Source organism: Canis lupus, chromosome 12 (genome assembly GCF_003254725.2).
Source record: "Canis lupus dingo isolate Sandy chromosome 12, ASM325472v2, whole genome shotgun sequence".
Classification (NCBI taxonomy): domain Eukaryota; kingdom Metazoa; phylum Chordata; class Mammalia; order Carnivora; family Canidae; genus Canis; species Canis lupus.
In genome coordinates this window covers 32,078,625-32,106,355 of record NC_064254.1, presented here as the reverse complement: position 1 = coordinate 32,106,355, position 27,731 = coordinate 32,078,625, and the positions used below count along the sequence as shown (strand labels likewise).

Here is a 27,731-nt window from a genome sequence, read left to right as displayed (position 1 = left end):
GACTATAAATATTTTAATTCACTCACTTTGAATTTCATACATCTTAAATTTTGGAGTTAAGACCTAGACTGAACTCAGTCACACGCCTATTTCTTTCTTCAAGGCTTAAAGTTTAAAATTAACTGACTAGCATCACAAAAGGAGTGAAAACCAGAGTTTAATCTTCAAACATGCTTATTTTTTTCTGGTAATAGGCATCGGTGTTTGTGCTTTAGTTCTAAAGTTTACCATAGTAATGCTTAAAATATACATAATAATAATAATCCAGCTTTTAGGATAGAGTGAGGACCAGAGGTGGAGAGGTTCAAAAACAAAACAAAACAAAACAAAACAAAACAAAACAGAACTCTGTTCTGTGTATGGATGACTTTAGTGAAGATATAGCTCAGCCCTGCCATTTCTCTTTTCTGTGTCAGATGTTACTTTTCTGCCCAAGATCGTCAGATGACAGACTTTCTTTTTTTTTTTTTTTTTTTTTTTTTTTTAATTTTTATTTATTTATGATAGTCACAGAGAGAGAGAGAGAGGCAGAGACACAGGCAGAGGGAGAAGCAGGCTCCATGCACCGGGAGCCTGATGTGGGATTCGATCCTGGGTCTCCAGGATCGCGCCCTGGGCCAAAGGCAGGCGCCAAACCGCTGCGCCACCCAGGGATCCCTTTTTTTTTTTTTTTAATTTTTATTTATGACAGACTTTCTTTAATAGGAGCTTTAACAATTATGGCTGAACATTAAGAAGTCTTCTACAAAGACAGCCAGCTTTGTTGTCTCATGCAGTGGTCATTTGTTACCCACTTTTAGCTTCTTGAATTCATAAAATATCCTGCTTGGTTGAGGGTGATTTGATTCCTGTTTTATTTTAATTTTTATATACTGTTAACTAATAGTTACCATATGTGAAGAAATTCTGTTTATTTCTTGCTTCCAAGGAAGGAATTCAAAGTGTTTTTCACTCCTTTTTATCTCTGTGGAAGCCTTTTCAGAAATTGCTGAAGGTCTCCTGTTTTAGTTCTTCAGGTTAGAAGCACGGAGTAAACCTTGGGTAGACAACTTCAGAACTGAAGGTCATTCTGACATAAAAGCATCAGCCTAAAAATGGCCTAGCTTCACCTTACATTATATTATAGTTCTCTCTAAGTCCAACCACATCCACTTCTGTCTAGGGTTGCTTTTGAGCTACAACAGCAAGACTGAGTCATTGTGATAGATGGTATGACCCACAAAACCTAAAATCTTCATTATGTGGTCCTTTACCTCAAAAGTTTGCCAACCCCTGAATTAGATTCTGAAGTGTTTGTGAAAGGAGTTCTCTCTTACACTCTTCACCCATCTTACACTGAGACAAATTTTGCCTCGGTCAATGATCTTTAATAATAACCTCAATCCTCCTCTCTTCATCCCATATTCACCCTAGAGAGGTATAGACCCAAAGTTTGTATAATGGGACATGGAAAGCTCTATTATAATCTTACCTCAAGGGCTTTTGACTTTTGTGAGAATATGTGATTTAAAATAATTCACTTTATGCGGGCTTTTTTTTTTTTAGCACTTTAGTACTTTACCGTGTATTCAGAATTCTCAAAACATAATCAGCTCTAATCATACAACATGGCTCCCTTGTTGACATTAGCCAAACTTCTAACCGGTTCATATTATGTACTGAGAAGAAGGAGAGTGAAAAGTCATTTCTCTATTGGCTTAATTCTAGGGAAGAAAAACAGATATTCAACCTTTTTGCAAAGGCACAGGGCAAGAGTGGCTGCAGGGGATGTGGGATACCCTAGGAAGCACAAAAACTGCCCCTCTCCCCTACCAGAGAGTAGAAATGGAAGACCAAAAGCCCTATTAGAGGCTGTCCCATCCTGGAGAGAGAAAGGTTTTGTTTTTTTTTTTCCTTAAGATTTTGTTTATTTATTCATGAGAGGCACAGAGAGAGAGAGACAGAGACAGAGACAGAGACATTGGCAAAGGGAAAAGCAGGCTCCACTCAGGAAGCCCGATATGGGACTCCATCCTGGGATTCTGGGATCACACCTTGAGGCAAAGGCAGACGCCCAACCGCTGAGCCACCCAGACATCCAGAGAAGGGTATTTTTATAACTCATCTATCCAGAAGGAATGTCCTTTATTTCCCATGAAGTCAGTTTATGTACTAGAGATAGCTTTGAATGTGGGTGATGATTAGAAACTGCAGTTAATCTCCTGAATCCTACAGACCCACTGTAGAGTTTGAAGCTGAAGAATGGCATAATCATTTACTTTTTATTTAAATTTAATATATTTTTGGGATCCCTGGGTGGCGCAACGGTTTGGCGCCTGCCTTTGGCCCAGGGCGCGATCCTGGAGTCCCGGGATCGAATCCCACATCAGGCTCCCAGTGCATGGAGCCTGCTTCTCCCTCTGCCTGTGTGTCTGCCTCTCTCTCTCTCTCTCTCTCTCTCCCTCTCTCTCTGTGACTATCATAAATAAAAAAAAAATTTAATATATTTTTCACAGTAATATGAAAGATGAGATAACACAAACTAAAGCTAAATTAGCAGACCAGAGTTTAAAGAATGTTATGGTAGTCCAGCTGAGAAATCATGAACGTCAGTGCTAAAGTTGGGGTAGTGAGGATGGAGACTAGGAATTGGCCATATTAAGGAGTTTCTTTATATTGCCTGGAGAACCATTCTGCTGCTTGAGGATGAATGAACAAAGGTAATTAGAGTAGGCCTGGCATCTCTAAAGCAACTACCAGCATTGAAGCCTGAGACTTATGATCTACTTCTGCCCTGCTGAATGAATGAATGCTCACTCTGGGACTTTTGCCCAGCTTTGTAGTTTGACCTAAGAACACACACTGAGTGTGTAAACTGGTACTCAGGGTTATCTGGCTCCTGATATCTCAAACCATTTTAGTAACTCCTTATTGTCAAATAATTCCACTTTCATTTTCTTTGCTTGTTTCAAACCAATCCTTCATATTGATCTTTTGCTCTATTTTGAAATTGACTTTGATAATGTAATCTTTGACTTCTACCACACAAAACTAGAAATGTATAATCAGGGGCTAAGAAAGTTAAAGCTCACTCTCACTTTGTGAACAAAATAATCCTTCATTGCTGGGATCCTGGGAAAATCAGGAAACTAACCAACCATTCTGTTCTCTGGTTAGATAAAGGCTTTCAGAAATCTAGAAGAACCTTGGCAGAGTTAGTAAGATACCTCAAAATGGACTCAAATGGATCACACATAAGCTTATTACATTCAAATCCTTTTACAAACATCATAGCAAGTCAATAAATTAGATTTTAATAAATCTAAATAGGAAGCTTTAGCTTCAGCCATTAGGATCACACACACATTTGAGACATAATAAACATACATTTGGGACATTATTGGCAGGAAATGAGTTCTATGAGAGGAATTATGAATAAGTACATTTCTTTTGAAGATTATGAACATTATTTTACATGACTTATCAAGTGAGAAGTTTCACATTTGTTAGGTTTCAGAGTCTTCTTAACTAAAACTCAGGAACCAGATCACCTTTAAATATGCCATCAATCATTTAGAGCTTAGAACAGGCGCCAGGAAAATAGTCTTTATCAACATATTTCTTAGATCCTGTCTATGGTGGGAAATCCTAATCTTTATACAACTAACTACAACTACTAGCTTTGGAGGTATAGGCCCAAATGATGGACTCAAACAAATGTGTTTACTCATTCATCTGGTAAATATTATATACTTTATGTACTCAGACTATATTTTGGCAATAAATTTAAGAATACATGTAACCCAGCCCTACCCTAAGAAAAGTATAGTCTGGTTAGAAACGAATAATATAATAAAAGATTGTAAGTATGCACTGGAAATTATGGAGCACCAAAGATGGTGTACCTAAGAGTGGAAGGTAGAGAAGGGTTTCCTACACAAGAAAGGACCAAGCCGTGTAGGAGAATGAACATAAGCCCGATAAAGATGTTTGGGAAATAAACATCGGGGTGCAGGTGTCCCGGCGTTTCATTGCATTTGTATCTTTGGGGTAAATCCCCAACAGTGCAATTGCTGGGTCGTAGGGCAGGTATATTTTTAACTGTTTGAGGAACCTCCACACAGTTTTCCAGAGTGGCTGCACCAGTTCACATTCCTGTGGAAGGAGCCTCGGTGTCCAACGAAAGATGAATGGATAAAGAAGATGTGGTTTATGTATACAATGGGATATTACTCAGCTATTAGAAATGACAAATACCCACCATTTGCTTCAACGTGGATGGAACTGGAGGGTATTATGCTGAGTGAAGTAAGTCAGTCGGAGAAGGACAAACATTATATGTTCTCATTCATTTGGGGAATATAAATAATAGTGAAAGGGAATATAAGGGAAGGGAGAAGAAATGTGTGGGAAATATCAGAAAGGGAGACAGAACGTAAAGACTGCTAACTCTGGGAAACGAACTAGGGGTGGTGGAAGGGGAGGAGGGCGGGGGGTGGAAGTGAATGGGTGACGGGCACTGGGGGTTATTCTGTATGTTAGTAAATTGAACACCAATAAAAAATTTAAAAAAAAAAAAGATGTTTGGGAAATAGAGTGGGGTGGAGGAGAGTAATAGCGTTTCAGGGCAGCAAGGGTAGCAAGGAAGAATAACCCATAAAATAATTTTGATAAAGTATAAGCAGCTTGATGTTGCTAGCGTGACAAAAGTCAGTAAAACAGAATGAGAATGGAGAAGTCAGCATAGGTCATGTTTAAGGTTTCTCAAGTTTTATAAGCTACAGAATCTTTCTCAGTAAAATTTATTTCTGAGCCCCAATATATTACTGCAAGAAAATCAGTGAATAGAAACCTTTATAGATAAATAAAACATTTTTCACTACTTGTGTCTGAGCAGTTTGAGAATCACTTCAATAAGGAGGTGAGAAAGCAGCAACAAATGCATAGGGAAGTGAAGTGGTCAGATTTGAATTTTCACTCCATGACTTGGGCCACAAGGTAGAGAGTATGTTTAATGATGCTGGAAGTGGTAGACCACTGAAGATAATTAGTACCTGACAGAGGAAAAAGCTGGCTTTGAGAAGCAAGTGATGGTGTAACTGGCACAGGGGGGATGACTTATTGTATCTAATACGTGAGGTAGGAGATGTTAAGGTTAACTCTCACAATCTCAGCTTATGTAACTGGATTGGAGCCCACAGGAAACATGTTCAATTTATACATAATGTGTTGGATTGTGAGGCAGGGATACAAATGGTGAATTTAGCAGTGAGCAGAAAATTGGACAAGAGGAAATCTGAAGCTCAGAAGAGAAGTAGAAATCAGATACACACCTGGGAATCATCATTATCATCATCACCATAATCACAGATACTGTTTAAGGAGTGCTTTAAAGTGCTGATAGGTACCATCTCATGTTACCTTGACGACACCACTATAAGGTAAGCGTTAACAAGAAGTTAAGGTCCAGAGAGACTGAGTATCATACTCACGATCATATAATTAGGAAGTGGCAAGCTTAGGGTAGGGACTTAGGTCTATCTGGCTTAAAATGCCTGTTCAACCATCACCACCCAAGAGATGGTTATCTCCAAGGAAGTATGCAGAGCACTGAATCTCAAGAGGAGGGGCAGAACATTTCAGAGAGTACCAGGAGGGGAAGAATGGGTAGCTGAAAAGACATGTTCAATATTTCTGCTCAGATATTGAACACATACACATTCAAAGGCCAGACATGTAGGTAAATGGGTGAAGAATTTGGGCCTCCAGCAAAAAAAAGTCATGGAAGAAATAGGTACATTACAGGGTGCTTCACTTAATTAAAGGTATTCAAATTTAAGATTTTACTTCTAAAAAAACTCATAATCCTGACAACACAAAAACATCCTCCATTAGAATGACTACTGCCTTTTAGTTTGGCCTATCTTTACTAATTATCTCTACACAAACTACAGAACAAAAACAATATTTTATAAAAGGGAAATAAGCATGAGATGAAGGAAAAAAAAAACACTTTGTAGAGTGCTGACTCTTAAAAAGTGTCCCAACATAGAGAATTTTTATATTTTTAGTAAGAATGAATTAAAAGACATAGCTCATTATGTAGTTCAGTGGTCCATACACCAAGAAACATGGGTTAACTTCCTCCTAAATAGTGCTAAGGAAATGTTTACCCATCTGAAATAATTTGTGAAGCTTCCTTTGATATGTTAATGAGAACCTGTGTTGGGTTTCTTAAGACCAAAGATAGTGTCTAACTGCCTTCTCACAGTTGACTATTATTTTTTAAATACTTAACTTTTAGGATGCCTTTTTAGGATGCTTATAATTTATTTCATAACACTTTGGTATTCTCAGTATGATACTATATATGTGCCAGTTAGTGTAACCTTTAAATCTAGGAGCTGTCCAGGAATGCACACACCAGGGTAGTCAGCCGGCACTATATTCAAAATGGCCATACTCCAGAGATGGCAACTCCAAGTCCTTTTGATCTAGGTAGATTTGTCCACACTCAACACTTACTTATCAAAATTACTATAAAAAGTTGGTCTTTATTGATGAACTCATGTCTGGTTAATCACTATTGTGGGTGTATTAATGGGCTCCCTTTGATTAAAATAAAGGCTTAGGGATATGTGGATTAGCTAATATAATTAAACACTTCTTACTCTTGATGTAACTCTATGAAAGATTTCATTGAAGCCTATATCCAGCATGTCTTAGAGATGGGACCCACAGTTTTATCTCATTATTCTGTCTCCAGACATTAGAGTAGGAGGATTTCTGATTGCATCATGCTCACTAAAGGGCCCAGAAGACTGCTTCAAAAATGTTGCTATGTCTACCTCAAGTGAATGTTGCACACAAAGTGTGGTCAAAGTATCTAAAATGTCAAAGACTTAGGATTTTCACTGAGTTTATAAAACAGGTTTCTTCCTGATATGCTAATAAGTATTTATCTAAAAAAATATATAGCTGTGTGATAGAATCTGGACTTGATGTTCTTTCATTATAATCTGATAGCTTCTTTGTGGGAAAGAAGCTATCTCAGCATTTCAAACTTCTTGGGTGGCTACTATTGTCTAACAAAAAAAAAAAAAAAGAGAGAGAGAGAGATTTGCCAAATTTGGCTTCCATCAGTTAAAAAGCATGTTATGAAGTTTTTAATATGATAAATCATTTCATAGTCTTTTAGAAAGAAGCATCTATATATTTTGTGATTTAGAAAAACATACTCTCAATATGTTTCCAAAATAATCTTTGTTTTCTGCAAAACAGTAGGACCAAAAATAGTTTATATGGTTCAAAAAAAATTGCATAGTTCTTCACAAAGTCTTCACAAACACATTTCAGTGATAATATGAACATTTCAACCAGGGTTGAAGTTACACAGATATCCAAGGGCAATGACCCTTTATGAGAGAGTTTCAAATATAATGAAGCAATTTATCATTAAATTTTTAAATGTATTTTGAGAGATTTAAGAAAGCGCATTTGATTCCTTATTTTGCTATTAGTGATTGACTCAATAGCTTAAATATTTGAATACCTCATACATTAAACAATAAATTATTTCAGCTTGTTTCTATCCTAATTCAAAAGAAATACTCAGTAGTGAGATAATTGAGTCAATTAGATTCCAACAAGCAGTTCAGAGAAAGACCCCAATATGACACTTCAAAACTACTCTGGATATCAGCACCAAATTCCAGTTTTCACACAAACTAGCCATGACAACTCTCAGAGGTAGTACCAAATAACTTGTTCATCAAGAAGTACTCTCATGTGTTTCTATTTTACCAAATGTGGAATACTAAAGCATCAATCAAAAGTTACTAAGGAAGTCAAAGATCGAATTCTGGTCAATTATAAAATGCCCACAGCAGCAATGGGGTCCTACACACTGTAGCCAGTGATCAATATTTTGCCTTTTTAAAATACTTTCCTGGAGTTTATACTGATCATTCGTTTATACAGATGACACATTTTGTATTTTCTCTTTCTTTTAAATCATTAATCCCAAATGTAGTCAGACAGGTATAGCTTTCATATACTGCTATTTCACATATAAAATGAAGTAGGATGAATTTAGTGATAAAATATATGATTCTTTTCCCCATAAATTTGATATCGTTAAACATGACTAAAAATAAAATCCCAGCGTTCACATTTTTCCCTTCTAGTCACAATGCTAGTGAATTGTCCTAGGCTTGCAGAATCATCTATTCAGAGCCAGAAAAGCAAAATTAACATAGCATAAGAGAAAATCAATAATTTCTCAGTTTCTCATCATTGCTACCCCCTCCCAAAAGCTCTTCCCTATAAGCATCAATAACTGTAGCAGCAAAAATTATCATAGGCTATCTGGAACAGATCTACTATGGTCCCCAAACCACATGGAATCTATTGTGTAGTTAATTACCTGGGGAGACTATTTTTTTTTTCTAAGCCCATACCAGCTATTTCTTTTAATCAGAAAAGTAAAGCTAGACTTGTCTTGTCTTTGACATTCAAAATATTTGCAAATATCAAAAAGACATCTCCATGAAAACAACAACATTGAAAGGCTAGGAAAGGCAAAATGGCCAAGAAGAATGTAATTTTTTGAGACCAGTTTCTGAATACTATTACCAATTAGACCTATATAATATGGTAGTCACTGGCTGCATGTAGTCAGTGAGCACTTGAAATGTAGCTAGTCTAAATCTTGAGATGTATTGTAAGTATAAAATACACATCAATTCTGAAGACTTAATAAAGATATTATGAAATATTGCAATAACACTTAAAAATATTAATTATATGTTGAAATGGTCATCTCTTGGGTATACTGAGTCACATATACTATTAAAATTAATTTCATCTGTTTCTTTTCATTTTTAATGTCGCTGATAAAATATTATAATTGCATATGTAACTTGCCTTTGTGGCTTACATTATATTTCTATTGGACAGGAATGATTTAGACAATAATCACTTTAATATGTAATAAACCTTGAGAAAAATTCTACCATTTGATCATCTGGCTTAGAATTTGTAAAAACTTTGCCATATACTATGAAACAATCTTAAAAGCATATTTCCTACTGAAGATCAGGTAGTTTTCCATATTGTAATGAGTGTTTGGAGTGTAAACAATGACAAAAAAGGGGCTTTTGGTGGGAAAAAAAAAACAAAAAACAACCAACAAAACAAAAACTAACTATGGGCTTGAGCTAACTCTAGTTTGATTTTTTTCTGATTTCCAGACCCAATAAATAATCCGACCTCATGAGGAAAAGCTCTTCTTTTCTGCATGGAGTTCCAAGAACAAATAGTTCAAGAATTGTGAATAGATGTTAACAAGCAAATGGGCCTTTCTAAGAGATGTGAAGCCCTGCCCAGGTAAACAGCCAAAAAAGTAAGGGTGAGTGAGATAAGTAATTTAGTAATTCCTAAGGGTTTACAGTCTCATCTTCTCTCCCTCTCTATTTCCTTCCCATCACTTCCCCTCTCCTTCCTAGCTTGAGCCAGTGTTGACTCCCACTTTCTCTGCTGTTGGTTATTTTGTCCATTTCTTCCTCCTCTTCTAATTCCTGCTGGCATCTTGCTCAACCTTTCTCCTTTCTCCTTTCTTCCTTTTCCCATTTAATTTTTTTTTTAAATTATGATACATAGTCATAAAAAGGAAAAAAAAAAAAACCAAAACATTCAAATACATGAAAGTTCTTTTTACTTCCACAGGGCCCTTTACAGGGTAGGGTTTTTAATTGTTTTTGTTTGGTCCTTCAGGGTTAGTTAACTCTCACTGGGGCTCTCCCTCTGGCCTAGACCAATATGGTTCAAGAAGAAATCTTCATTTAGAATCACCTAAGCAGATTCCTAGGCCCTAACTACCCAGATCCAAAATCAGATTCTTTGGGCTGTAATCAGCAGTCTTAGGAACACAGGTTAGCAAAATAGACTATCCATAATTCTTGACATTGATATGTTCTACATATATCTAATTTATCAAAAGAACTTACTGAAAAGTACATTCATTTTTTTATTGGTTTGTTTGTTTTTAATGACAGCTTCTGGGAAAGAAAGGAAGTTCAACTATTAGCTTTAGTAGTTGACAATAAAAAAGTTGAGAAAACAGGCCCAGATTAATCAGCAAATGTTATCAAGGCAATGTTTACCAGAATTCCTTTGAGATTGCATTAAATTTATTTAAGATTGCTAGTATGGGTTTCTTATATTCAGAGTAGTTTAATAAAGAAAGCTGATAGTCATTTCTGAAAAAAACATCATCCTTCAACTCAATTCAATTTGTATGAATGGGACCTATACTTCTACCTACTGCTCAAAGTGACTATGCAATTCAAGAATCTCAGTACTGGTTGAATATCAAAATGGCTTTTGGTGAAGTAAAACTTTTTGAAAAGCATTAAATCTAGTGTTGCTTTTACCTAACACTCTCTTCAATTGTTGCCAACACACAATTTGGGGGTAGATTTTCACGATCTATGTTATACTCTTAAGCAATTTATAGTTGACTTTTAGGAATCAGTGTGTTAATAAAGTAGACCAAAACCCAGGCAATTCTATTTACAATTAGGATAATGAATCAAAATGTGTGCTTTTGATGTTCCAAAACTTTGAACTCACAGAGCTTTGATAAAATGTTAATAAACATATTTTTACTATTACAAACAGCCTCTCAATCCCCAGGAAATTAAGCCAAGGGAATGTATTTCTGGTCTAGATTAGGCAATACTTTTATTTAAAAACTAATGAAATAATTTTATTTAAAAGAATAATTGTCAGAAGTTCATTTTATATAGAATGTTTAGATTATCAATAATAAATTTATGTCAAAACATAAACACACAAATAGAATAACTACCAGTCATACCTTATTATGTGTCTGAGTCTGTCCAACCAGTATGAGGATGTTGGATGAGATGATAGACAGGCAGAAGTTAATTAGAATTATAGATCTTTCAGAGCGTATGTACCTAGCCAGAAAGAGAGAGAGAGAGAGTGTCCAACTTTAAAATTCAACAGAAAGATGAAGAATTCCATATTATGCAAATTGGTAAAATTAATCCAGAAAAGGAATCACTAAAATATATCCTTTATAGAAGAAAATATATGAATTTTTTTAATAAAGATTATTCTTAGAGACTCAATTTTATAGTGACATGGCATGTTCTAGAGTCCTTTAGGATAATTTTATTTTCTTTCAACATTAGTATGAACAACATGGCATTTCTGAAAGAGTCAAGGTTGTACATCTGCTATCAATATAATACTTTTTACTAAAAATATAAAATTTCTTGGAAATACAATTACTATAATTACCATTATATATATGTTTATTATCATATAAAAATCAATAGAAACCAAAAGGAAAAATCCCACACAGATTCTCATGTATCTCTTTGTATACTAGAAAGCAACCATTACTTCCACGAAACCATGAACACTCATCCACCATTTCAAACACTCAAATATTTTTAAATAATTTATTACTCTTTATATTATTATTTTCCTAACAAACTGCTCCAAAAAAAAAAGGAAAGAAAAAAAAATGAATCTCATTTCCAAAAATTAGTCCAACCCACAAATGATAATTCATTAGGCTGGAAAATTACTTGGTGTCTGCCATATTTTATCCTTATGAATAAGTGTTTATATACAGTCTGCTATATAATTTTTAAGTGCATCAAGAATGTAAGCTATTGAGACAACTGCTCAGAATCCAATGTTCTACCAGTTGTTTACCCTGAAAGGGTAACAGTGATTTTGTTTTACTGTACCCTGTGGTAAATCACTGACTGACAGTAACAAAAAGACATACTTGTACTTGCTGTGTATTTGAGACTGTTCAATTTGTATTAGTACATGGAATCACTTTCCACAGCAGGCGTGTGTTTACTGTGCAGTGTTAGGTGGGGTGCCAGAGATCTGGAGGCATTCTTTGGAAAATAAAATCTATCAAAGTTCTTTCTCTATATCTGCCTTTGAAGAATATTTAGAGAGAAGTCCCACATTCCATCACATATTTGAGAAGACAAAGCAAAACAAAAACAGGAGTAAGAATAAAATACAAAAAGCTATTTCTTATTACAAAAAATTTTCCTTTCTTCACAAAACAGATCCAAATAGGAATAACCTAGGTCAATTCTCAATACAAAATGCCCTCAAGAGTTGCTTAACCTTGTCCCTGCATCATCAGTATCTAAAAATATAATAAACCACACACTGGGAAGCTAAAGACATCATCAAATATTAAGTTGTTTCTTCTTTTGTGAGTGGGAGATGTAACAAAAAGTTGAAGGGCTGCACAAAATTGACCCTTTATATGATATTAGTGGTTTCATGACAGCACAAGCACACAAATAACATTATTAAAAGGGTTTCAGTGACATCATTTTGCTCTGTAAATAGGAAAATCTTGGTGATAAAAGACCCAGACTAACCACCCTGAAGAATCTTTAGATATTTCTACTGTTCATTTATATTGAGTGAGATTATTGCCTTAAAATTTTCTATTAAATGTCTCAACTTCCAAAACTTTTTATAAACATATTTGAAGTTTTAAACAAAATTTGTAAATGCATCATTTCAGTACATAGATTAAAAAGATATGTTCAGTTGCTCTTTTATGTAATAATATAACGCTACAGACATATTTGTAGATGAAGAGGACATAACTTAGTGTATTAGCTTTTTGATGAACATTTCTAATGAACTATAAGAGACATTAACAATTTTCAAAATACTACATTATATATAAAATAATTCTGATGTTCATACATTTTATAAATCAGAAAATTTTAAAATTTAAACTTTTTTTTTCATTTTTAAAAATTCAGTCAGCCAACATATATTACAATTCTCATATGGTTTCACTCATTTGTGGAAAATTTAAACTTTTTAATTAGAAAAAAGTCAGTAGGATCCTAACATGAGTATTACCATAGAGTAATACCATACACTAATGTTACAAGATAAATTTTATGTTTATAAGATTTATTAAATTCATCATGCTACATGATTCACTTAATAATTTAGGAATCTTGGAACCTCTATAAAATTATTAATATTACTTCAATTCTTCTATTTATATGGAATGAGTTAATTAGACACTAAATACTAGGAATCAGAATTTATGCTGTTTCTTGGTACTCTCTTCTACACCTCTCAGTTTCACATACTAACAGAGCCTTTCAGATGTTTGGATAATTCTTAGAAGACTATTAAGTGATTTCCCTGGATTTTCTGGATTAAAGAAAAGTTTATTATGAACTAATTAATTTTGTGCTTCCTTATATATCATTTATACTGGCAGTGTTTGTGCTACTGATAGCTATAGGTATTTAGGGATGAAAAAAAGGTAAAATTGGTACCTGAATCCTAAGTATTAAGAAATGGAACTTAGTTGTAATTACTTCAGTGAGTATGAATTATGACTATTGAGATTATTTAATATCCATTAAACACTGCCTCATTTCCCAAAAAGTGCAGTTTAGCCAGTTGTGGGAGACAAAGTTGTCTTCTTCCTAGCCTTTGTCCATTTTACTCTTCCAATACCAGGGCAATGTCTACTTGACTGACCCCGTAAGCCTGGATTCCATTATTTATAATGCCATGCATAGACCAAACATTTCTTTCATTTCATGAGATTGGTCATATTTTTTCAGATTTTCAGAGAACCTTTATTATGTTCCTGTGTCAGTGGAACAAGAATGTGTACATATTTTTGTTTGAAGCATGAAAATTTTAATATCCTTGACAATTTAATATCTGGGTAATTAATTCTTATCCTCAAAAGAGTGAACAATATAATAGACAACATTTTTTTTTGAAAGGATGTTAAATAAAATGACCTTTCCTTATTAAATTATAATTACTTCTTCAACTGAGTTGTTTTTTAACTTAAGTAACAGTAAAACACAAGAACTAGCTACTTTTACAATTTTAATATTGCAAATATTCAGGAAATAATATATAATTGTCCATTTACTAATATAACCATTTTGAAACATTTTTAATAATCAAGATGTCTATAAAAATGTTTCATACTTAATAGTATTTATTATTTTAAAATATTTTATTTATTTATTCATGAGAGACACAGAGAGAGAGAGAGAAAGAGGCAGAGACACAGGCAGAAGGAGAAGCAGGCTCCATGCAGGGAGCCCGACATGGGACTCCTAGGACTTGATCCCAGGTCTTCAGGATCACGCCCTGGGCCAAAGGCAGTGCTAAACCGCTGAGCCGCCCAGGCTGCCCAGACACTTAATATTTTTTAAATCCAACAGGAAGTTTGGCCATTTGGTTATGTACTGTTTATCAATATGTGAGTAGATATTATAAAATGTCTAAAATATACAGGTCTAATTTTTATTCATAGAAGGAATCTTAGAGAAATACTAAATTTTCATATACCACTCAAGCAGATGCAATTTCAAACATTGTAGAACAAAGTTTTTCAATCATATCCCCTTGCTTATGTATTTTTTACTTCTTTAACCAATTTGTCCAAATCTGATGTTTTTGGAAATATTCAACCAAGAGGTCTTTCCAATAGCATTGTGGTATTATGTTAATGCATTAATAATATGAAGATTTACTCATTGTCTGTGATATACTGAAAGCATGTGTTTAAATTCTTAAATTTAAAGCTTAAAACTTAAGAGTTTGGAGACCATATGTCTATAACAGAGAAATTACTATGTACCAATTAAACTCTCAAACTCAATAGAAATTGGGATAAATAAAACAGACTGAACTTGGGGAGATAAGAATACCATGTTTGAGAGTAAGCAACTTGTTGAAAGCTACCATCATTTGAATTGGGAAGAAAAGTGTGTGTGTTTTGTTTATTTTCTCATCATACAAGAAAATTAGGTAATTTTATTATTATTACTATTATATTATTGAGTTCATTTATTCTAGTTCAATCACAGCAATTATAACTTTGTTCTAAGAATACTTCTTTTAGTAAATTAAAAAGAAAGGAGATACAATGATTATCATATTGCCAGATTTAATCTGAATAAGAGTATCCCATTTGAAGTGCATTATTTGATTACATACCTCCATAATGCTGCATAGACAACTGCGAGGGTGATCAAGGCCAAGCAAGAAAGGCCACTGCCTACTATTAGGGTAACTGAAGGTGTACCAGAGGATTCCATGATCTGTAAATTAAGCAAAAGAAACACAAAAAGGAGAGATGATTTTTTATAAATGAAAATAACTTCTAAACTCAGCAAAACTAACCTAATACTCAAAACAGCCAATATAGTTGTTATAGTTACCAGATAATTACCCAGTAACCACTTTGTTCATATATTCTCAACCTCTAAAATGACTAATTCTGGCTCCCCCCCTCTCTCCCACTGTGAAGTAATAAAGGCCTTAGAGTTTTAAATGCTTGATTATGGCATATTACCCACTATGGCTTTCTACAATAAATAACTGAACCTAAAACTTGGTGAATATTCACATCTTAAATTTTCTTTATCTGAAATTTGAAGCAGCATTCATTTTTTTTTCAACAACTATAGTCCAGTTATGTCACAGTATGCTTTTTGGTAAAATTTACTTCGATCTTTCCATTTATAACTCATTGTTACCCCAACCTGGTACCTAGATACTGAAAAATTTTCAAACTTTTTGACTTTTGACAACTTTTTCTAAGTCAAGTATTCTCTTATTTAATTTTACTTGCTTGGCCTGTAAGGCTATAGAAGAAAATAAAATTTCAAATGCAAGAACTTCCAACATATTTTGTGGGTTTTTTTTCTATTAACAAAATATGCAGAGATAATTTTCACAATACCAGTATCAGTCCCTAAATACATGACCTTGACAAATAAGCCTTATATATTTTAAGACAAATATAAAGATTATAAGCAGTCACTGATTTGAGAGGTTTCTTTCTTTAGACACTAACATGATACTAACTAATGAGATCTGTTGTTTTTCTTATTTTTAATATTGGAAGTTTGAAGAAATACACTTTAACATCAAGTGTATTCCAATCCTTAGGTAAGCACATTAAATTATATTATGTATTTTTGTCAACAAAATAAGTAAGAAGAGTGAGGCATATTTAGGCCAAATTTAGACAGAAAGTCACATTCATCTTAATAATTATTTTTCAGCATTTCAATTTTTTTGGAAATAATTTTTCAAAATAGAGTTGATGAGGATATTATTTTTCTTTTAGACAGTTTATGCAGCTGTTTATATCAGAAACTAGTTTTTTTTTTTTTTTTTTACAAGCTTAGACACTTTTAAGGAATGATTTTACAGTTTCAGGCAGCCCGTGCTTTCATGAAAACTTCATTTGTTTTTTTTTTTTTAATAAATATCCAAGGACACCCCCAGAAAACCTGTACTGAAAATATCCAATGCAGATATGCAATATGTTTGGCTTATAGTGTCTGGGGTCTTCATTCTACTACCAACAGTATTCTCACAAATTCCCCGGACCACCTTTTCAGTTCTAAAATAAAGGTTAACTTTGCAATTATTTTTATTTGAAAGTTTGTAGCATATTAGTAATATGATGGAGTACATCCTCAAAACTATACTGCAGAAATTTCAAGTTAGAAGACATAAAATTGAGTAGAATTTAGTTATAGCACACCAACTAGAATTCATTTTACCAAGCTACTGTAGCTAAGGAGGAGACGAACCCAATTTTGCCACCCTGCAACATTTTCCATTTCCCCTTTTAAAATGCAGTTCCCTGGAGAAACACTCTCCACAATGTCCCTGCCTTTGCATTAAAGCCTTGTTTTCCCTTTGTTACTTACTATTTCTCTAGGTTGCTGAGCCAAAATGGCGAAGGTAGAGAGACGATCACATAAGCATTTCGTATGGGATGCATCGGTAAGCACAGTTTTACATCCCTGGGTGGACCACGTTCCCAAAGACTCGTTCCTGCAAAGGGGGGGGGTGGGGGGGAGATCGGGATAAATACGCCTGACGGCCAAATCCGTAAAGAAGAAAATGCAGTTTAATTGAGAGAATCGTCTACTGTAATTCCCGTTCAGGAAAAAAAAAAATCTACTTGTTGTTGAACAGAACGTAATTTAGATGCATCTCCAGTAATGCAAAGCGAGAGTGTTTGGAAAAAGCAAGCAGGCGGGTGCAGCGTGCAAAGAGCTGTCCAGCGCCGGAGGTGCTGAAACCAGGACTAGCTCTGTCCAGCCCTCTGCGAGGAACAGCAGCGGCGGTGGCAGCACGAGCAGCCGCCAGAGCGTTGGCAGCCACTTCCTATGCTCATCGGATCGTTTCAAACACTCAGAGTGTAAAGAGGCTTTTCAGATTTTCATACCAGCTCTGATTCTCGTCCTGTATTTTTGGATCGTGAATGCTGGCTTTTAAAATGCGGATTTCTCTGAAAAGCCTGCCTAAAAGGTTATATAGCTTGGGTTGGGTGATAGGATCTTTTCCGCTGCTGGTTAGGGATTTTTCCTCCCTTTAGAATTAGCTGCTGTGAAAATTTCACCCTGGAAACGGGAAGCAGCAGCAGCGGCATCAGCTGGTTACGACTCTCATTGCTTTTGCCTGGTATCCAGGGGAGGGGTAGGTTTCAGACATAAGCTTCCCACTCCACACTTCATTCAGCCCAACACGCCTCTGAAGCCCTTGACATTTCTTCCCCTGACCTGCCTCTCTGCCCTGGAGTAGAAACATTTAAGCTAACATCAAGTCTCCTAGAACATTTGGAAGAATAATCCTACCCCAAAGTCCAGTACGAAGGGGGAAAGAAGGGCCTGCTTCAATTTTCTCTTTGGTATTGCCATTCAAAATTCTAAAGCATATGGTTTATTTCCCACCCCAGCAGAACAATAAAAATGGTATCAACCTACGCTTTCTCAGTAGGGGGGTAAGAGAGGGGAGAACCCTTCCACCCTCAGCTGAACTACTCTACAGGAAGAGGAAGAAAAGAAAAAAAAAAAAAAAGCTAGAGAGTTCGACCAATCAACTTTATTATCATTACACGTGTTATATACTGAATGCACCAATTTTCTCCTCCCCTCCCCCAAGTATGGAAACTCTCCAACTAGCAAAACCTATGTATGTGTGTGTTTTAATTCTGGACCACATTATTATCTGCATTAAAAATTACTCTAAAATTTGAGCAAACAACACATAATTTTGAATGTGGTGCTTTTGATTTCACCTACTCCATCCTTGAATGCCTAAAGCTATTGGGTTAAATATGCATGCAGTCTATTTCTGAGAGATTTCAATGAGAGAGGCTTCTCTGTGACAGTTGGACTTCCAAGCTGAGCTACAGAATATAATTCACACTATCCTTTTTGATATCTGGAAGCAATCTTCTTAATATATATGACTTTTTATTATTAGTATTCATCACTCAGTACTCTTAATTACAAATTCTTTTAAGAAGGAATACACTGTATTTGAGAAGGACAACATACAAAATTTAACTAAGTTCACCCAAATACTTTTAAGTATTACCAAATCAAAATTAGGAGGTCCCTTTTCTTTCTCATAATGTCATGCAGCCATATCAAATTTAAAAATATATATCAGTTATACCTTTAACCAACTGCAACAGTATTAAGTTCCAAATCTACCTAACCATAGCAGCATTCAATTTATTTCATTAGCTGTCTGTCTCTTATCTTCTTGAGACAAACAGTTAAGGCCAAATGAAAAACATTTAACTTAGTTGATAAAAGTTTAAAGAAAGATATAGTTAAGAGAACCTAACATGTTTTAAAGCATAACGTCTGCATTATTCATCCTGGATGGCAGCTCTCCTTTGATGCAGTATGTTTCCAAGGGGGAGTCTAGTGCTTAAACTTTCCACATTATGTAGCTATGATCAATAAAACAATCTAAGTCTTAATAAGGAAAAAAATACTTTACTGTAAGACTTCCTATGAGACAAATTTATATATTTGTATCCAGTTAATTAAGAAAATGTTAGCATCACTAAACTTTGGCTGTCAGATATTAAGTCTATGTTCAATATAATGGTGCTGGACTCTGAAGATCATGTAGATTTGACATGACATCTTTAGAAAAGTAGGTCAATTTATTTTGTTTGTTCAAGATTGCATTTCTGACCTGACCCAGCTCAGGCAAAATTGGAAAATGACACCAGTCTACATCAGCCCAAGTATGAAATACTTCAAATCTTACTGGGCCCCTTTTCATGTGCACCTTCCTTAGGCTACACAGCCTGTGTCCCTACCTTTCTTTGGAATTATTATCTCTTTGTTGATTTTATCTGATTAAACTAATAAATAATATGAGTGATTGAGTATAGTGTGATGTACTCTTCTCAGTTTAAAACAAGAACTAAAACAAAAAATAATGCATCTGATAGGAGAACATCAGAATTTGGAGCATTTGAGTAGTAGAGTAAAATCTTGAATGGTAAGAGGATAGCTACCAACTTCTGCATTTGGTCACTCCCAAGAGCTGAACAATAAACATGATGCCATTCTCATGTTATATTTTATTTTGTTTCATAAAACCCCTTAATATTTTAAAACCATATAAGCTCTAATAAGTTAGTTTCTAAATCACAAGCATACATGTCATTATTACAAGACCTATAGTATGTGTCATCTGTATTTTCGAATACTTCATAACTTATTCCTACTGTACAAAATTCTTTGAAAGCATGGTACACATGTCTGATTGATTTCAGGGAGATCTTGTAAAGCAAACTCATATTTGGTAGAGCTAATGTGAAGCAAAAAGCTTTCCCAGTCCCCAAAGAACAAAGTTTTCAAACATGTGGATTATTCCAGCAGTCATATTATTCTTTCAATGTCATAGTTTTTTTCATGCTATGATTAATGGTATATCTATGAATTACTTTTAATTATTAAGTCTAGGTTGTCATCAATAAGGCAAACATATACAATGAAATATGTATGAATACTAAAGATATAATAGACTGACAATGTCAGAAAAGAACACAAAATAATGATACAGACATACATGTTATAGTGAAAATCACATATTTCTTTTTCACGATGTCTTTCCTGGGCATTAAAATTTATTTCAAATAGTTTTCAAAAATAACTAGGCCTGCAGAAATTCCATACAGCCAGCACATTCTTTGTGGGTTACACCTACATTCACCCATGTTAGCTGTTAGCTGTCATCTGTACCTCTTCTCCTTCTTCCTATTATTAGGCTGGCTAAAAGAAGAAGAATCTGCCTGTCCCAAGTATTCAAAAGTACATACGCACAAGCACAGAATTTTGTGAAAATATAAGACACAAAATCTATTACATTATAGTTTAATATTTATTTGAAGCCTTTCCCCAATTTCCTAACAGTCTACCTAGTTTCTTTTGGATCTGAGTATATCATTGGATTCCTGATTTCATGGGAGCTATAAATAATATAGAATATGATTTTATTCTCTAGTATTTAAGACTACAGAAAAAATTATCTGTTCTCTTTGACAAAAAGTTGTTTGGTAAAGCCTGATAGCATAAACTTACGCATCTCAAAACTGTTCCAAGAAATCAAACTTTATCTTTTGAAATATCAATACAACTCGACTTTTCACTTGAATAATTCTTTTATAAAACTGTCTATCCTGCTTTATAATAAATCAATGTGCAAAGTATTTATTAAGAATAAGTTATACACTTTAGGGGGGTTTATTATCTCTTAAGATATTAATGGTTCATTTATTCAAAATCAAAATAACTACAATGGCAATTCAAAAATTCACACACAATTTCTGAGTACACTATTCTTATGATGTATATATCCTGAAAGAAAGTAATTTCTTCCCATAATAATAGTTATTAATTTCTAAAAATTAGGTGAATCTATATTATTTTTAATGTCTAGATTATATCCATGTAAATGATGTGTATATGGCTCTTGGTGTAAATTATTCCCACAGTAAATTTTGGAGTACAAATGAGCAAATGTTCTCAATTTTGAGTTGAAATAGTATTTGAGAGTAATTTCTACTCTTTAGACATTGCAAATATTGAAAATATTGTTCTAGCAACTGTTACTATGTCAAAAGAGTGAATAAAAAATTAGAAAGTTTTGCTAGATATAACCTTAGTGAGTACCTAGCCCATCAGTTTTCTACGCTTGATTACATTAAGATTACCTAGACACCTTTAAAAATTAAGCCCCAGGGTGGGTCCTGGGCATTATTACTTTGCTAACACTCCCCAGATGATTCTAGTGTGCAGTCAGTGTTAAGAACCACTGATCCATCCCAACTACTTAGTTTTATAGATAAGAAAAGTGAATTATGGTGAATTTAGGAAACTTGTTTTAAGTCAGAGTGAGAAGCAAAATTGAGTTCCTCACTTCCATACTAAAAGTTTGTAAGACTAAATTTTAATTGCAATCTCTTTTAAAACAGAATGTAACATGTCCTATGAAGTTATAAGTTATATATAAATACACTTGCAAAATAATTTACACTTGTAACCATTGTGGCTCTAGTGTCAGAGTTTTAACAAACTGAGTTATCAATGGATAAAGTTAGCAGAAGGCAGGTAGATTGTCATACTCTATGGCATATATCTTATATTTAAGTAATATATTCTATGATACATTAAAGAAAAACATTGATTTTTATACCAATTTTTCATGACATAAAACATATCCTGTATCTGTAGTGAGTTCATTTACTGTTTGGGGTGATACAAAACCTTAAATTCCAAATTCTGAACACATAATACGGTGTAAAAGTTGTAAATTATTTTTTCCTTTTAAAAATTATATTCTCTTTACTGGGATTCAGTGGAAGATTTGTTATTCAAAATTATGTTTATATCAATCATAATGATGACTGTATATAGTCACAATTATACTATTGTGTATGTATACATGTAACAATAAATAAAGAGTAACGCCACATAAAGTATATATATTTCATTCAAAGGGATAAAATTAAGGAGCAGTTATTTTGCTACCACCAGAAAGAGCAGTTATCATACACTGTGCTGGGCCTAGAATTAACAGTGACCCCTCTATACCAAAACACTAGATTTCTAATTTGTTATAGAGAAATGAAGTAATTCCAAGAATATTCTATATTTAGATCTTCCCTCACAATCCTCTGTGTCTATTAATGCTTCCCATACAACACTAGAATATTAGTTGATAAATTCATCTCACTTTCTTTAGTTATAAATTAAACTCTCCATGCCATACTAGAATCTCAGTATTTTTTGAAAACTGTATCTTTTTGCTTTTAAATCTCTGCCATGTGGCTTTTCACTTAGTAGGGACTAAATGATGTTTGTTTAGTTAATTTAATGATTATTTACATTTCAAGAAATGACTGTTAGTACTGCTGGATCCAGACAAATTGTCTTAGCTCTAATTCATTTGTTGTTCTTCAGCATATAGTGGAAATGTAATCTGAAGAGTATCAATGGAACTAAACAGGGTCATCTATTTGTTTTTTGGTCTTCAAACATCATTTGAGGATGAATTCTGAGTCAGCATGCTATAGTGATTATGTTCAATCCAGCAGCAAGACTTTCACTAACCAGTCAATAAGTATATAGTGTGTGCTTTTCAAATGCTAAAGTAGAAGACACATTTATTTTAAAAATAACATATTTTCTTTCTTAGAGAAGCTGGTAATCTGATTGGGAATATAATTCTTCCCATCAAAAGGTACAATTTATTTATTTTTCCTTTGAATCTTGGTAAGCCTTATGACTTGATTTGATCAAAAGAATGCAGTGGAAATTATTTATGACTTCTGAGCCTAGATTTCAAGAGACCTTGCAGTTTTTATTCCTATCATCTTTTCCACTATCAAGTGAAGTAGCCCAGGTACACTTCACTGAATACAAGAGACAGCACCAACTACCAGACATGTGAATGAGACAATACTAGATCATCCAGCCCCAGGTTGAACTACCAGAGGAAACTGCAATCTCATGAATGACACCAGATGAAACCAGCAGAAGAACCAACCAGCTGAACTCAATCAGCTGAATCATACAATTGTGAGCAAATAAAGTAGTTGCTGTTTTAAGCCATTAAGATTTGAGGAGGTTTGTTATATAATAACTGGTACACTATCCAATAATTTCTCATATGCCCTTTGTCTTTGCCCTGATTTGTTGTTGCCCATGACACGTATCCCATCTAATGTATTAGGTATGTATTTTTAAATTCATTTTTTTTTGCCTGTCTTTATTTACTGAAATGTAAGCTTCTTGAGAACAGGAATATTGTTATGTTCACTTTAGTATTTCCAGATCCTAAGAGTGTCTGAAACATGGTAGGTGCTGAATAAATGTTTGTTGAATAAATACCCAGTACAGATTTTGACCTGATATAAAAAGTTGGACTTTCCTAGACTATTAATTCATTTGTTTATTTAACAAATATTTTTTCAGCATCTAATACAATGCAGACACTGAGCTAGGTTATTTTGTGGACATATAAGATTTGCACATTATCTTTTGGAGCTTGAGAGCTTCAGTGGAAATTATCTTGCAGGTATAGTGTCACTGCCTCTTTGTCATAAAATACACATTAAAACCAAGAACACATTGCCCTTAAGGGTCACTGAACATCATTTACAAGAATGGTAGCACCAGTTTTATTGCCAGTAATAGCTTGTATTTATTTATTTATTTATTTACTTTTAAAATCGTGGTAAGAACATTTAAAATGAGATCTTCCTAATTTTTTTTAAGATTTTATTTATTCATTCATGAGACACACACACACACACACACACACACACACACACACACACAGAGAGAGAGAGGCACAGACACAGGGAAAGAGAGAAGCAGGCTCCATGCAGGGAGCCCGATGTGGGACTCGATCCCGGGTCCCCAGGATCACACCCTAGGCTGAAAGCAGTGCTAAACTGCTGAGCCACCTGGGCTGCCCTCTTCCTAAATTTTAAATGCACAATACAGTATTGACTATAGACACAATGTCGTACATCAGATTTCTAGAATTTATTCATCTTGCATAACTTAAATTTAATACCTGTTAAATAGAAATTCTCCATTTCCTCCTCCCCAAGCCCCTAGCAATTACCATTCCTAAAGTATAGGCAACAAAAGAAAAACTAGGCAAGTGGATTGTATCAAACTAAAAAGCTTCAGCACAACAAAGGAAACAAATATCAGAGTGAAAAGGCAACCTCCAGAATGGGAGAAAATACCTGCTAACCATAGATCTGATAAGAGGCTAAAATTCAAAATACATAAGGAATTCCTATAACTCAATTGCAAAGCAAAAACAAAACTGACAAAGTGGAAAAATATTTTTTTGTTGTTTTTAAAACTGGAAATCATAAGAGTAGAAAAAAGTATGGGAAGAAATAACATTAAGGAAGCAAATCTACTGGGTTATAAATATGTATAAATATCTTCACCATAATTTATTAATAATTAAAGGTTAAAATATGCTAGGTGCCATCATTAATTAGTCAATAGGCAAATAATAATAATCACACTAATGAAAATAACAGTTAACTTTTACAGAATATCTAACTCAATGTTAGGTGCTATAGTAGATACTTTAAATATATATTTTTGAAACCTAAATAAAAAAATTAAGGTAGATATTGTTGTGATTATCCCAGATAGGATTATTGAAACAAATGGATTTAATGCCTCCATCTAGAATCATGAGGACCCTAGAGATATAAGAGCCTAGGGTTGGAAGTTGACTAGAGATCTCAATCTGCATAACAACCATGCAAGCCTTGGACTGCCTACCTTTGGCTTTATTATATGTTTAAAAGAAATAAATGGACCCATGAGATTGTGGCTATGCTAAGGCTTCCCAGCTGGTAAAGGACTGTGACAGGAATTGAACCCAAATCTGAAAGACTTTAAAGTAGATCTTCTTTTCTTTGTTCTTTCAGTGAGGAGTAGATACAACAAAAGCACACAACCAGAGTTAAGAACATGCAGGGTCAGCGCTCAGAAAGGGACAGCATTTTCGAGTCCTCTGCCCTATTGTTTCTGAGTACCACAGCAAACATTTGTTTATATTTACTCTTTTTCATCTTCCTCTTAAGTGTGTTTCTTCCCTTTGAAATCCCAGATCCCTATCCACTTCTCCTTAGTTCAGGATTACACATATACTTCATTTTGCCTGTCTTTGGAATTCCGTGTCTGTATAGATTCCCTGTATAGAAGAAATCACATTTTACTTTCTCTTGTTAATCTGTCTCATGTCAATTTGATTCTTAGTTCAGCTAAGAAGAACTAGAAAGGCAGAGGAAAGTTTTCCTCCCCAGCAATACCTTGGGAAGAAATTACAAGATTTGTGAATTCTTTCATAGTTTTTAACAACCTCTAAGTCAAATCACCATACTATTAAATGTTATTTGCCAAAAGTATTTCCTAAAACAGTGTAAGAGGTACACTTATGATTCACAATAGTTTTCCATAGGCTAAAATTCTGACACAAAAATATTCAACAACAGAATCACTGAGTAAGCATCTTAGGCAGCTATTTGTATTACACTACTTTTTTCCCTCCATTCCATTTGAAATTATAATTATGATGTGGCTTGGCTGTAAACTGATCTAGTCATACTTCTGGCACTGGGTCACAGGTTAGCTGTTTTCTAAGTTAAAAATTTGAGCATATGTCTGTAATGTTAACCCAAATGAGAAGGATAGATCTCAACAATTTACTGTTGAGATGTGAAACTAAGACATCAATTAGAGGTTGAAGTTTAATTCGCTCAAAATCCTGATGCTTTGTTTCTGGGATAGAGCTGGGAATATGTGATTTTGATATCAGAGTTCTTAGTTTCAAAAAATAGAAATTTTAAATCTTGAATTAATCATACTTCAAAAATATGATTCATTTCCTACATGGAAAATGCAAAAATCATTGGACATTTATATAGTTTAAATGACTACTTGGATGACATGATATTCTTAGAACTCTGACAAAAGGAAACCTGAATATTAGAGTAATGTTTCTCTGCTCACTTCCTCAGTATATTATGTGCAATTTGGGAACATGTATACTAATAGAAAGGAAATGGAAATGATTGGAGTGGCAGAAGAAAGTATACCATACACAAACACATAGAAATGAAATAAAGTGGTCTGCATATGAAAAACTAAATTCAATTAAAATATAAACTAAGAAAATAATCTGTTCACACCCAAGTGGTTCATAGTCACATATTTATTCAAGCAATTTTGTCCTAGCTCCAATATCACTCATTTGCAACTATTGAATTCTTTAAAAACTAATCAATATCGCAGCATTGCAGTGTTTAAAGTCAAAAAGCTCATTCAATAAAAGTCAGGCTGCAAACATTTGTACCTATGTGATGAGAGAGATAAGTACATGCACCAAATCAAACTATAATAATGGTGTCAGTAAATATTAGAATAACTTTTCATCAGGTTTTTTCCTTCTAATTAAAATTACACTCTGAATGTGTTTGTGACAAGTTTCAAAAGAGCTTGCCAGCTTTCCTCCCCTTTTACATTATCTATAGCACCTATAGGAAAACAAATATCTTTATCCTGAGTATAGTTTTTGTTGTCTGTGTGGATTTTTTGTTTGTTTGTTTTTTAAACCATAGATATGGCAATGGGAAATTTGGCTTCTTGTTTCAGCTGCATCGCACCAGAGTGCTATTATCTGGAGGAAGTCCCTAGCCTACTCAGGGACTCAGTGTTCTCATTTATAAAATTAGATAGTTGCATGTTCTACCTCACTTATAGAAATGTTGTGTTGATAAAACTGAAGATAATGGATATATTCATCAATTATTTATTTAGTGGATATATGAGCTAAGCATTATCAATGGGAATGAAAATCATATTTTTAAAAGTTAAGATTCCTAAATAAATGCAATATATTGTGATGATCATATATACCGTTTTATTGATAAGAAATCATGTCAGAGGAGTCAAGTGACATGAAAAAGATTTTTCATCAAAGATGATCTCTTATGGCGGCACCATAACATTTCTAGATTTCAGAGGGGAATGACTAAGTCCATGTTTAGATGACCCATAGTTAAAAGAAATAAAGGAACTAATGTCTTCTATGAAGAAGAAAGAGATTGATATGAATTGAGTTTCACCAAGAATTTTTTTTTTGTTGTTACTATAAAGATTTTAAGAACTGAAAACAGAATCCGAGATTACTGAACCTTTGGGGTCACATAACCACACGGCCAACAGCTAAATCACATTTTACATCACAGGTGGACTAGTGAAATATGAAGTAAAGTATATATTACCAGGGAAGGAATACATGTCATACTCTGACATGAAATGCAAAGGATGTAATCTATCTCCCAAATACTGCCATTACCATGAAATCATCAATGAAAACCTTTCCTTCGAAGTACTTTCTTTGGATATTAGGAATATTAAAAATAAATGCTCTGTTAAGTATAGTCGAGAATAATAATATATGAAAGTATAAAAAATGTAGTGATTTCTGCAAACTTCTGGCTTTGAGGGATCTTGAAGATAGATCTCTTTTGTGGGATGCCATAAATTACCCACCCCCCACACACAAAGCAAAAAAGATATTAGGTAAGTGAGGGTAGAGTGGCTGCTATAGCTGAAAAGGGTTCACAGAGAAAGTATTGTTCAAAGACTCCAGAACATCTCATACCACTTATTTGCCAAGCTATACGTTCCTGACTACATGGCAACTTAACCTGAGAGCAGCAATGGAAAGTCAAGGGAAGCCTGTGCTTTAATTCCTCAATGGTAAGATATGCAGAAAAGGATAATGAAGAGGCA

At 34.1% G+C, this 27,731-nt stretch overlaps 1 protein-coding gene across 4 annotated transcripts in view; it reads right to left on the bottom strand.

Annotated features, from left to right (window-relative positions):
* Window positions 1-27,731, bottom strand: part of ADGRB3 (adhesion G protein-coupled receptor B3) — a 717,179-nt gene that overhangs the window by 142,404 nt on the left and 547,044 nt on the right. For all 4 annotated transcript variants that reach the window (XM_025444944.3, XM_025444946.3, XM_025444947.3 and 1 more), the window contains 3 exons: window positions 16,782-16,908; window positions 15,052-15,155; window positions 10,859-10,961 (listed from right to left, as the gene is read on the bottom strand). In XM_025444944.3, the coding sequence (XP_025300729.1) occupies window positions 10,859-10,961; window positions 15,052-15,155; window positions 16,782-16,908 (334 nt within the window). The remainder of the gene's footprint in view (window positions 1-10,858; window positions 10,962-15,051; window positions 15,156-16,781; window positions 16,909-27,731) is intronic.